Genomic DNA, 12,107 nt, shown 5'->3' with positions numbered 1-12,107 from the left:
AATCATATAATATGTGGCCTTTTGTGTCTGGCTTCTTTCACTTAGCATGTTTTTGAGGCTCATCCATGTTGTACTATGTGTCAGTATTTCTTTCCTTTTTGTGGCTGAAAAACACCCTATTGTATGGATATGCCATATTTATCTTGATCTATTTTTTCTTAATAAAGTAGTGCCCCTTGTAGATAATTTAGAAATATGAATGTGTGAAAATAGGTTCTCTGGATATCAGAGTCTGGAGGCAGAGAAACTTCAGAGGTTTGGGTCCTGCCTTTGTGTTTCCTTCCTAATAATGGAGTGGCCTTGCTCATGCTGAATTTGGCTCAAAAACCAGCAGGGTCCCAGATGCCTACAAATATGTCTAAGAAAGGGCAAAATGTTTAGGCTCTTCCTAAATCCCAAAGGTTTTGGCCCAGAAAAGATTCAGGCTTCTCAGATCCAGCAGTACCCACCATACAATCACTATAGCCATGTGCCCTCTGGGGACTCTCAGGGCCAATGGAAACTGTGCTGTTTCTATTCTGTGGCTACCTCTCCCTTCCAACAGTTCTCCCGGTGAACAAGGATTTTGTTCAGAGTGTTCATCATAGTGTTATTACTTGTAGCCAAAAAATCAAATGTCCAACAATAGTGGGTAGAATAAATTGTTGTGTATCCTATGACTTAGGCATTAAAATGACAGCTTGCATATATTATCAATGACAATGGGAAAGTATCTTCAATATAGTGTGAGAAAAAATATAGAATTTAAAACTTTATATGTAGTATGACCCCAATTTATAAAATGTGTATTACCATGGTAGAAAAAAAGAAGAAAGGAATAAAATAAATCAAAATGTGAACAGTGGTTTCCTCCAGGCTCTCATTGACTGGTGACTTTTTTTATTATTAGATGAATTTTAGGATGGGCTGAGATAGGAGGGAAGGAACTGTACCCACACCCCTACTTGTACGAACAGATAAAGTTCTTAATGTGTTTCTCCAGAGACACAGAACCGAGACCCCAGGGACACACAGAGGCACTGCTGTGGAAGTCAGGACAGCCACCCACATGTGCTCAGTAGGAAGCTGCTTCTCTACTGTCTGAATACAGGCTATTCACTGAGAAAGTTCTATCTCCCTCAAAAAAAGTTGGACATCATCTAGGTGCTCCTGACTGGAACTTGTTACTTTCTATTAAATGTTAAACTCTTTGGATTTCTTTAGATATAATTCTTCATCAAAGTTAAATCCTGATATTGCAAAATAAGATTTTACCCCCTCGTGGTTTTCTGTGAGATAATGGGGAGTCCTTATGGTACTGGCACAAAATAGGCACATAGATCAATATAACAGAATAGGAAACTCAGAAATGAACCCACAAGTATATGGGCAATTAATCTTTGACAAAGCAGGAAAGAATGACCAGAGGACAGTCACTTTAAGAAATGGTGTTGGAAAAGCTGGACAGTAACATGCAAAAGAATGACATAGAACTACTTTCTTATAACATACACAAAAATAAGCTCCAAATGGATGAATACCTAAATATGAGACAGGAAACCATCAAAATACTAGGAGAACAAAGGCAGTAGCCTCTTTGACATCGGCCATAGCAACTTCTTTATAGTTAGGTCTCCTGGGGCCAGGGAAAAAAGCAAAAACAAACTATTGGGACGTCATCAAGATAAAAAGCTTCTGCAAAGTGAAGGAAACAATCAACAAAACTAAAAGGCAATCTACAGAAAGGGAGATGACATTTGCAAATGACATATCTGAGAAAGGGTTAGTATCCAAAATCTATAAAGAACTTATAGAACTCAACACCCAAAAAACAAATAATCCAGTTAAAAAATGGGCAGAAGACATGAACAGACATTTTTCCGAAGAAGACATCCAGATGGCTAACAGACACCTGAAAACATGCTTAACATCACTCATCACCTGGGAAATAAAAATCACAACTACAATAAGCTATTACTTTATTCCTGTCAGAATGGCTAAAACCAACAACACAGGAAACCGTAGGTGTTGGTGAAGATGTGAATATAGGGGAACCCCCTTACACTGGGGGTCAGTGTAATAAGTCAGTCAGAAAAAGACAAATACCATATGATTTCACTCATATGCAAACTGGTGCAGCCACTCTGAAAAACAGTACGGAGTTTCCTTAAAAAGTTAGAACTAGAACTACCCTACAGTTCAGCAATTGCACTATTAAGTATTCACCCAAAGGATACAAAAATACTGATTCAGAGTATTTAATGCTGTTGTAATATTTGATAATACTGCTATAAACATTGCACCCCAATGTTTATAGCAGCATTATCAACAATAGCCAAATTATAGAAATAGCCAAAGTGTCCATTGGCTGATGAATGGGTAAACAAGATGTGGTATACACACACAGACACACACAGACACACACAGACAGACAGACACACACACACACACACGCGTGCATGCACACAATGGAATACTACTCAGCGATGAAAAATAATGAAATCTTGCCATTTGTAATGATGTGGCTGGAACTAGAGAGTATTATGTTAAGTGAAATAAGTCAGTCAGAGAAAGATGAATACAATATGATTTCATTCCTGTGTGGAATTTAAGAAACAAAACAGATGAACATAGGGGGTAAAAAAGAGGCAAACCAGAAAACAGACTTTTAACTATGGAGAACAAACTGAGGGTTGCTGGAGGTGAGGTGGGTAGGGGGATGGGTTAAATGGGTTATGGGTATTAAGGAGGGCATTTGTTGTGATGAGGACTGGATGTTGTATGTAAATGATGAATCATTAGATTCTATACCTGAAACCAATGTTATTCTGTATGTTAACTAACTGGAATTTAAATAAAAACTTTGGGGGAAAAAAAAGAAATGGCGGGTCCTGACAACAGGATGCAGAGCCTGGGATGCAGCCTGTCCAGGGTGCTGACCACTGCCCAGGGAGCCCCCCGCTGGTCATAGACTTGGGAGGCTCAAAGGCCAGGAAACGGCCCGAGCAGTCTGACTCCCAGGAAAGTGGCCCATGGGCCATGATGGTACTTCTTAGGCTTGTGGGTTTCACACACCAATAAAATTTCAAAAGAATTGCTGGGGACTGACTTAGAGTAGCTGAATTTCTTCCTGACAAGGGCATTTAAAATGTGATGAAGATTTTAACAATTTAAGGTGTCTGTCATCTACCATCATGATCATTTCACAGAAGAACATTTTGACTTGAAAAACTGTAGGAAGGGCACACCTGCAAAGCAAGGAGGGCCCCTCACTGTGGAAAGTCTTGCTTAGGGAAGTTCCCACATCAGCCTGTCATTCTCGGTGTGTTCTGGACCAGAACGGTTGAGACAGGTGCCATCTGTAGGACAGTGCTTATGTCTCCTCTCATCCCCCTTTACTTTATCGGACACTTTGCTTGTGTGGCCCGTGCTAAGCCCCCAAGGCTCAGCAGCAGGCTGTAACCTCAGAGACCACCTGTCTCCCGAGAGCAGGAAACACACTGCTCTCACAGTGGCTGTTCATTGCATGCGTTAGGTGACATGTTCCCCCCGCCCCCCTTCAGTGACATCTGCACACAGTCATTTATCAAATTGGGAAACTTCTCACCCTGTTTTCCATAGTGAGCCGAGATGCTTCCTGTCGGAAACTACTCTTGACTTCACTTTCACTTTCAAATTGCTTCTTCAAGAGCTCGCTGGCCTGCTGCATTTCTTGAATCTTACTGATCAGCTTCTCTTTCTCTTTGGTGTGTATTTCATTTTGGGCCTCTAAGGTCCTGACAAAGGGATAAAGGAAATTGTGTAACAGTTTGACTGTCATGGAGAAGTCACTCATTGTCATAGCAAAACCTGATTATTTCCAAAGACAGAAAAATACTTCGGCCAATGTATGTATAAGGTGAATAGTACTTGAGTAGAAATGTCCTCGAAGTGGGGTTGGGGGCAAAGATCAGGGCTGGCTGTGTATAAAATTGTCTATGACTGCCCTGGTCTCCTTAACCTGATGGAGATTCTTGCCTCCACTCCGCCAGGGGCTGCTGAGGGCTCCCACGAGGCATCCACACCCACTCACACCCTTAAGACAGAAAGCCCGATGATTATCTCCTTCATGAAAGGCCTGGGGACCAGACTCTCAAAAAGCCAGGGATCAGAGAGAAGCAGCAGCCCATCAAGAGTTCCAAGACAGTGTCTCCCCACTTTCCTACTCTTTGGGGCCCTCATTTCATCCCTCTCCTACCAATGAAGTCACATGACTAAAAATGTTCTCTAGGACATATTGTGTCCATGTATTGCTCTGAAAATCAAGTATGTCAGTGAGCTGGCAGCAAAAATTTTCCTCACGAGGCTCCACCAGAACGCCAGGCCCTCTGCTGGTCAGAATGCAAATTTGGGGCGATTAACAGTGAAGATTCTCTGTCAGCACAGATTTCAAGTCTTACTCTAAACGGTTTGCTATAAGAAAATCTCTTCTCTCACACACAATCTTATTTCATCAGTTTTTTAAACAGATTATCTGTGTGTGTGGCATGGCATTCTAACAGTATAAAAGAGTATGTGGTGAGAAGTAAGTCCCCTTCCCTCCCCTGTGTGCCAGCCATCCAGTTACCCTCCTTGGAAGCAGGCGATGTTTTGGTTCTTGTATGTTTTCCCAGGGTGTGTGTGTGTGTGTGTGTGTGTGTGTGTGTGTGTGTGTGTGTACCATATGTGTTTCTTTCCTTCACATTTAAATGGTAATGCATCATATTACCTTAATCAGCACCTTGCTGTTTTGGCTTAATAACATATGTTGGTATCTCCCACAATTTCAGAAAAGAAAAGCATTTACGTGAGCATGAACATCACAAACATACACATTAACACTTACTTTCTTTGTGTTCCCTCCTCTTCTTGATTGTGGTTCAACTGGTTAGACAATTCTTCCAGTTTTCCTGTAGTGAGAAGACCTGCCATTACTTTGGGGGCTATATGGCACCCTGATTCGGATTTGGTCGTGCTTTCAGTTATCAGGGGTCCTAAGCTGTTTCCTGGTAGAGGTTTTGCTTGGTCTGAACCATGTTTAAAAATTTTTAGGTGTGCCTGGGTGGCTCAGTCAGTTAAGCATCTGACTTTGACTCAGGTCATGATCTCTCAGTTCATAAGTTTGAGCCCCACGTCGGGCTCTGTGCTGACAGCTCAGATCCTGGAGTCTGCTTCAGATTCTGTATTTCCCTCTCTCTCTGTCCCTTCCCCACTCATGCTCTGTCTCTTTCTCCAAAATAAAAAGACAAAAAATTAAAAAGTTTTAAAGCCATTATTCTAAAGTTGTCATATGTCACATAAAAATATGGATTTCTGGCTTTTCTTTAAAAATAGGATTGAGGGCACCTGGGTGGCTCAGTCGGTTAAGCGTCCAACTCCTGGTTCAGGTTCAGGTCATGATCTCACGGTTCCTGAGTTTGAGCCCCACATTAGGTACTGCGCTGACAGTGCAGAGCCTGCTTAGAATTCTCTCTCTGCCCCTCCCACATGCTTTCTCTCTCTCTCTCTCTCTCTCTGTCAATAAATTAAAAAATTTTGAGTTAAAAAAATAAGACTATCAAACAACACTGGGGCCAATTTGCCTACATGGCAACAATCAATGGAGCTTGGAGGCTGGGACACCTTACTGCCTCCTCCACTCAGCCCCCTTCTCACATTTGTCACTTGGCTGGGCCCCTGGAGAATCAGAGTCTGAGATCCCTGGGTACAATGACTTTTCTGTCATTTCCAGGACACAGGAAACCATCTTCTAAAAGCACTTTCGTGACAGTTGCAGGTACCTTTCATGCTTTCAGTTTGTTCATTCAGGCGGATTTCCAGATCTTGCTTCTGCTTCTCCAGCTCTGAAATTTGCTGTTTGAAGTCTGGGATCATCTTTAGAGAAGAATCAGAAATATTTGAATATAAAACGCTTTCATCTCTGAACTTTAAAATCTCAGAGCTACTCAGAAGCAAACTGAACCCTCTAGGAGTCTAACCCCAAGGAGCGTACATCTAGCATAGCTGTGTGTGAGGGCCAGCTGAGGTGCTAGACTGGTTTGGCATTATGGTTTTATACCTCAGGATCAGTACAGTCACAAGCAATACCAGCATGTTCAGAGGGACTGGTTCTCACATGCTACAACCTTCTCTCCAGGGGAAGAAGGAAGTACACAGTCTGGAGGGCATCACGGGGAGGGGGGAGGGGCTCTGCTGAGATGAGGGCAATGTGAGCAAACAGAGGGCAGCCTTTTTGGCCAAGGCCCAGAGATGCCATCTCCTCATCCAGGAACAGGAAAATCATCTCAAAGAGGTCCCCCTGTGCCCTGTGAATTCCAGGCGGTGCAGTGCTCTGTTAGTGGAGGTCTGGAATGGTCCAGTATGTCTCACAGTCCTCTGTCCTTGTCTTCTGTATTTCTTTAAATGTCATTCACCTCCACCCTCAGTTAGGTAAATGGCTTTTCTGTCGTCCAAGTTTGTAAGAACAACTGTGCTTCTGAAGCAAATGAAGAAAACTTGTTTGTGCATGAAGATTTATGTTCCACATTATTCCTCACTAACATTTCATCCAAAGAACAAACAAAGACACGAAGGGCCTTAATCACCGTTCCACATGTTTGCTGTGCCCATGGCCACGTCTCCTCACCTGGGACGCAGCCTTGCAATTTCCTAACACTCTCAGGTTAGGCAGAGGAGAAGGAAATGGTAAGAAAGGTGACAAGGTGCAGCCTCTAGAGAGGTGGCTTGAGAAACTCCAGGAAAGTGTGGCAGGAAACTCCAGGAAGGCGGCAGAACAAAAGCAGGCATGAAGAGGGAGTGATGATGTCACCAGATGTTGCTGAGAGACAAGATGAGGGTGAAAAAGAAGGTGGCTGTGGGGTAAATGGGAGATGAGTTGAGAAATCAGTTAGGTGGCCACTGAGAAGTCTGGCCAGCTCCCCCCAAAAAATGGGGTGGTGACTGCAGGTGATGTGGGGTTAAGAAAGGGATGTTCTTTGAGGAGATTCCTATAGCATTTCTCAGTGGCTAGAGGCTTGAGTTGGAAGAAAAGATGAGACAAACTCAGAAGGAAGGAATCCTGGAAGAGAGAAGCCCTTGAAAAAATGAGATAAGAGGCACATCATCTCTGTTCACAGCACAAGCAGAAGAATGGACCTGAACACATGTCCCACTCAAGAGTTACCCTTCTTACCTTAGGGTTTTTTTGTCACTTGCCAAGGGGTTAGGGCTAGACTTAAAATACATAGGTTTAAACACACACACACACACACACACACACACACACACACACACACACACCAGAATTTGGACCCATTCTATGGTAAACAAACCACCTCTCACATCAAAGTGCTTTCCAGCCTAGGGTAATTTTATAGATTTATCTTCTTTGTAAAAAATAATTAATTAATTTTAAAAACAAAGTTCTTTTTTTTTAAGTTTATTTATTTTGAGAGAGAGAGAGAACGAGGATGAGCCAGGGAGGGCCAGAGTGAAAGGGAGAGAGAATCCCAAGCAGGCTCTTCACTGTCAGTACAGAGCCTGACATGGGGCTCAAACTCAGGGACTGTGAGATCATGACCTGAGCCAAAATCAAGAGTTGGGCCCTTAACTGAATGAACCACACCCCCAGGTACCCCTATAGTTTTATACTCTGACCCAGTTATTTCACTCCTAGAAAGCATAATTCTGATCCATCATTTACTGCCAAGAAACTGAGTTTTATTCCACTAACAAATGACATCTCTAGAATAATGGCCACACCTGGGGCCCACAGATAAGACCATACCATGTTTTCTGATGTCAGCCTGGTAACTTCATGACGGATACTTTCATTGATGTCAGTCTCTTCTCTAAATAATTTCTGCAGGTGGTTGATTTCTTGACTTAGATGCACCACTTTGAAGTTCAAAGCTTCAATTTCCTTTTCATAGCAATCCTTCTGGGACTGGAAATGGCTTTCCAAAACACTGTCAGAGGACGGGTCAACAAATTAACCACTGGTTTTTATTCTGCCATGTTGTTGACTGTGAGTGTGTACATGTGCAACAGTTATGAAAATTCACAATTAGAGCCATGCTAAGTACCTAATTTTACTTATGTACACATAGTTACACGCTATGGAACTGTGTACACAGGATTATAAAATCCTAGTGAGTTAGGAAGCATTATGTGCATTAACATGCAGTTAATAATAAGAAATTATAGACAGTATTAAAATTGCATGTTAATAGTTTAAGAATATGTTATGTATGATGCAACAATAATAAATATACATTCATTATGCATTTATCCAGCCTCATAGAATGTACAACACCGACAGTGAACCCTGAAGTAAACTACTGATTTTTGATGATAATGACAGATCAGTTTAACAGACATACCACTCTGGTGGGAGATTCTAATGCTGATTACATGGGGGCAGGGGAAGGGAAATCCCAGGGAAATCTCTGTACTTTCTGCTAAATTTTGCCGTGGACCTAAAGTTGTCCTAAAAATAAAGGTTGTATGTAAAAAATTACAGCAAACTCCTTAAATTTAAACACAGTTATATCTCTATAACAACCCTGGCTAACTTATTTGTTATAATCTGTTTTTACTGTACAGGTTATGGGTTTTATTACTTGAAAGTTTATCCTTTAAAAAGATTGTTTTCCATTATTCAACTCATTATTTAATTCTCAAAATATTTCGAGTGATTACTAGATCATCCTACTGTAAGGAATTTCCTTGTGTGTCAAATCTGTGGAATATAAACTTTTGACTTTCCTCTATCTATCATCTCTGAAAATAAAAAAAGAACTCTGAGGGGGAATTTCTCACTGTGTTGCTTTCTTCAGTCCTTCATAAGCAAACCAAAGTTCTCCATCCTCATTTAAATGTTCCAAATCTTCCAAAGAGAGCCTGGAAAATAAGGAAGGGTAAGAAAATCTATCATCTCTCTCATGTGTTACATGTTCCTAAATATTTGGTAAAGCAAAAATGATTACCTGCTTCTTACATCTTCAATGTCATAGCTTTCAAGAAGTTGTTTGGTGATCTCGGACATCTTTTCTGAGAGGAAGAGGCAGAGCTGATATAAATTACATTTTTGAATGTGGTTCCAATTCTCTAGATGTCACACAGAGTCTCCAGCTAACCATACCATCAACTAACTTACTGGCCATTCAACCAAACTAACCAACCATCCAACTACGAAGGCAACCAACTATTCAACATACCACATATCCAACCAATCAGCAAACCAACCAGACTTGTGGGCTCAGTGACTCATATTTTTCTTACCTCTCATTTCCCGTTTTTGTGATTGCACGTGTTTCTCCACATCTATCTTCTGTGTCTGAAGTAGCTCTATCTCCTTTTCAAATTCAGAGATTGTCTGTATCACAGCAGCGACCGTACCAGATGAAGAAAAAAACAGCTATTATGGTTTATGTCAGACAAAGAGAATACTCTTACTGTGTTGTGTATCTACCCAAGACATCCTTACCCAGTTAAATTCTTGTTCAATCATCACTACCTACACAGTAAGGTCTTGAAGCATGTTTAACTGCTCAAAATATTGTTACCTATTCCCAGATGTAGTTGGTTGTAGCAACAGAATTAGTTTCCTTACCACATAAAGGGAAGAAATAGCTCCTTACTACAGGGGTGGGCTGCTGTGGGGAGGAAGAGGACCCAAGAGAAGTAAAACCTAAGAGGCTAAATTCCTTTTCACTGGATGGTGAACTCTAGGATGCAGGGATGTGGACAAGCCACTACCCTCATAATTGTGGGTTTGGGCTCCTGCCAGGTTTTAATGTGACACATGGCAGAGCCAGGGGTACCCAAGAGGTTAGGAGTTGGCTGTGGGGGTATGATGAGGGTCCACTGAGAGGCAGCACACGTTGTGGGGGAAGAGGCTGTATTTTGCCTTTATTACCTTGTGAGGTCAGCCTGAGAAAGAATCATACGTGTGTGTTTTGTAGCTAGGGGAGACATGCAGAGGGAAATAACCCCTCCTTGATATTTTCTCAGTCTAAGTGTTTAAGGGCTAGAGTTCCAGTTTCTTCAGAGGGTGAGAAGGCGGATCCAACTGACATTTACTGATCACTTTACATACACAACCTAATCCTTACAACAGGCCCATGTGGTGATACAGTAATAGTTTAGACAGAAAGCTGAGGCTCCATAAGGTGAAATGGCACACTCAGGGTCACATGGCAAGCTGATGGGGCCCCAGGATCATCCAATCCCAAAGACCTTCTTTTGGTAACACTTCAATAAATTTTTCAAGTCATATATGATCATACATAATGTTATTCATTTTCTGTGAAAATCAGACTGGTCTCCTTAATATATCACATCGAGAGTTTGGAACACAGTTTTAGCTACCAAAGCGGAAGTGCGTGACAAATAGTGATGCCTCACTCCAAGAGCAGCCATAGGACTTCCCAAGATGCAGACTAGCCAGATGACACGACTCCCACAGATTGACATGTCTTATGTGAGCTCCATTCTTATGGAGCAGTCAGAGCGATATGTGATTCTCTCTGATCCCACAGTCCAAACTCCTCCTTTTAAACAATAGGAAACTGGGGTCCAGAGAATACAGACAGTTCTGCCAGGAAGTCAAGAGAAGACTGTAATTCCTAAAGCTCTTCAAAACCATGCATGGCTATTCCGTGACAGTTACAGAGAATATTTGCATAATCTTAACAATATTCTACTAACATGCATTTCACTTATTTCATGGAAGCTTAAAAGCTTTCTAAACTTACACTGAAATGTTTTGCATTGAAGAACACAGAGACATGCAGTTTTGTGTTTTCTGGTAGGGAAGGAATTCAGTTACGCCTTGACTGTGCAAACATGGATCATTGCTTTTGTGGATTTTCTGATAACAATTTAAAATATATGATGCTGATAATAAGGTAGTTTAATTTTAATACAGGTATTTATAGAAATACAACAATGGGATGGGTTGTATAATAAGGGTTCACATCAACTTTTAATTTAATTTGAACATATTCTCTAGGTCAACATATTTGAATAGCTTCATATAATTACAAAATAGTTAGAAAGCTGAGTTTTAAAATAGGAAAACCAATTATTGGTAAGTTAAAGGCAGCTTGGGGGTTCATCCTCGGAAGAACTGAAGGGATCGGGGTCCTTTTGACTTTGGTCGTTATACAGATGCTGTTGGATGTCTGATCCTGTGGGAGTCTGAAACTGCTCCCTCTGTGCAGGTCAGATAACTTAGCCCAAGAGCTCATCTGGCAGTGAGAAGCCCCTTCTACCTTTGCCTGCTTGCTCAGTTGGGCCACCTCCCCCTTTAAGGCATCGGAGGTGACACGTTCTTCCTCCAGTTGGTGCTGCAGGTGCATTTTCTCATCCTTGAGAGCTTGAATGTCTTTTTTCAAAGAGCAGATCTGCTTCTCATAGTCTTGTGTTTTCCGTTCAAAACTTTTTTCAAGAAGTCTAGGTGCAAAAGAAAAAAATAATTAACTCAGAATTTCTCTAAATTTCTTTAACCTGAATTAGAACAATACATCATTTTGAAAGTAGTAAGAGGAGACTTGGAAAGGAGACAAGTTAATTAGGATCTACTGTGACAGTTCCAATAGACAATGGCCTTATTTTTACCTGTTTCCTGTCCCCTTAGGTTAGGGAAGTTTCTTATAGCTTCTGATCTGATAAATGTGGCTCTACTGTGGTCACACGCAAGAAACACAGGGTAGGGAGGCTGAACTCAAAGACTGAGTGGTGGCTGGGATACTGTATTTCTGAATCCATCCTAGTTCTGTGTGGTTCCCTGTGGTCTCTTGGAGGGGTCTCTTCCCTTAGCAGAGACCTTGGCACATTCTGCCAAGTACTAGCCCCTGCCAAGTTCCAAGGATCCTAGAATGGTTTGGCTAGTTCCTAAATAAGTTAATACAGCCATTTAACATGTCAAAGGGGCCAGCCACTCAAACATTCTAAACTAAACTACAGCAAATCCAGGTACGCCAAAGTCCCTGGAAACTCAATTCCTTGTGAGATGGTTGCTCAATTAAATATGGGACAATTGACCAAGACAATAAATAACCAGAGAGAGATGTGACCTAGCCCAGCCTGACACAGCCCGGGGCTGGGGGGGGGGGGTGTAGTCAGAA

General features: G+C 41.7%; 1 protein-coding gene across 1 annotated transcript in view; it reads right to left on the bottom strand.

The window, feature by feature from the left end:
- The window catches only part of MYO5C (myosin VC), a 117,890-nt gene that overhangs the window by 32,216 nt on the left and 73,567 nt on the right, over window positions 1–12,107 (bottom strand). The window contains exons 26-33 of the mRNA XM_043554512.1: window positions 11,253–11,433; window positions 9,259–9,352; window positions 8,964–9,027; window positions 8,797–8,877; window positions 7,763–7,943; window positions 5,778–5,871; window positions 4,844–4,907; window positions 3,587–3,755 (exon numbers count right to left, since the gene is read on the bottom strand). Coding sequence (XP_043410447.1) covers window positions 3,587–3,755; window positions 4,844–4,907; window positions 5,778–5,871; window positions 7,763–7,943; window positions 8,797–8,877; window positions 8,964–9,027; window positions 9,259–9,352; window positions 11,253–11,433 — 928 coding nt within the window. The remainder of the gene's footprint in view (window positions 1–3,586; window positions 3,756–4,843; window positions 4,908–5,777; window positions 5,872–7,762; window positions 7,944–8,796; window positions 8,878–8,963; window positions 9,028–9,258; window positions 9,353–11,252; window positions 11,434–12,107) is intronic.

This window comes from Prionailurus bengalensis, chromosome B3 (genome assembly GCF_016509475.1).
Source record: "Prionailurus bengalensis isolate Pbe53 chromosome B3, Fcat_Pben_1.1_paternal_pri, whole genome shotgun sequence".
Lineage (NCBI taxonomy): Eukaryota > Metazoa > Chordata > Mammalia > Carnivora > Felidae > Prionailurus > Prionailurus bengalensis.
The sequence above is the reverse complement of the archived record's forward strand: the minus strand, read 5'-3'. Positions and strand labels throughout refer to the sequence as shown.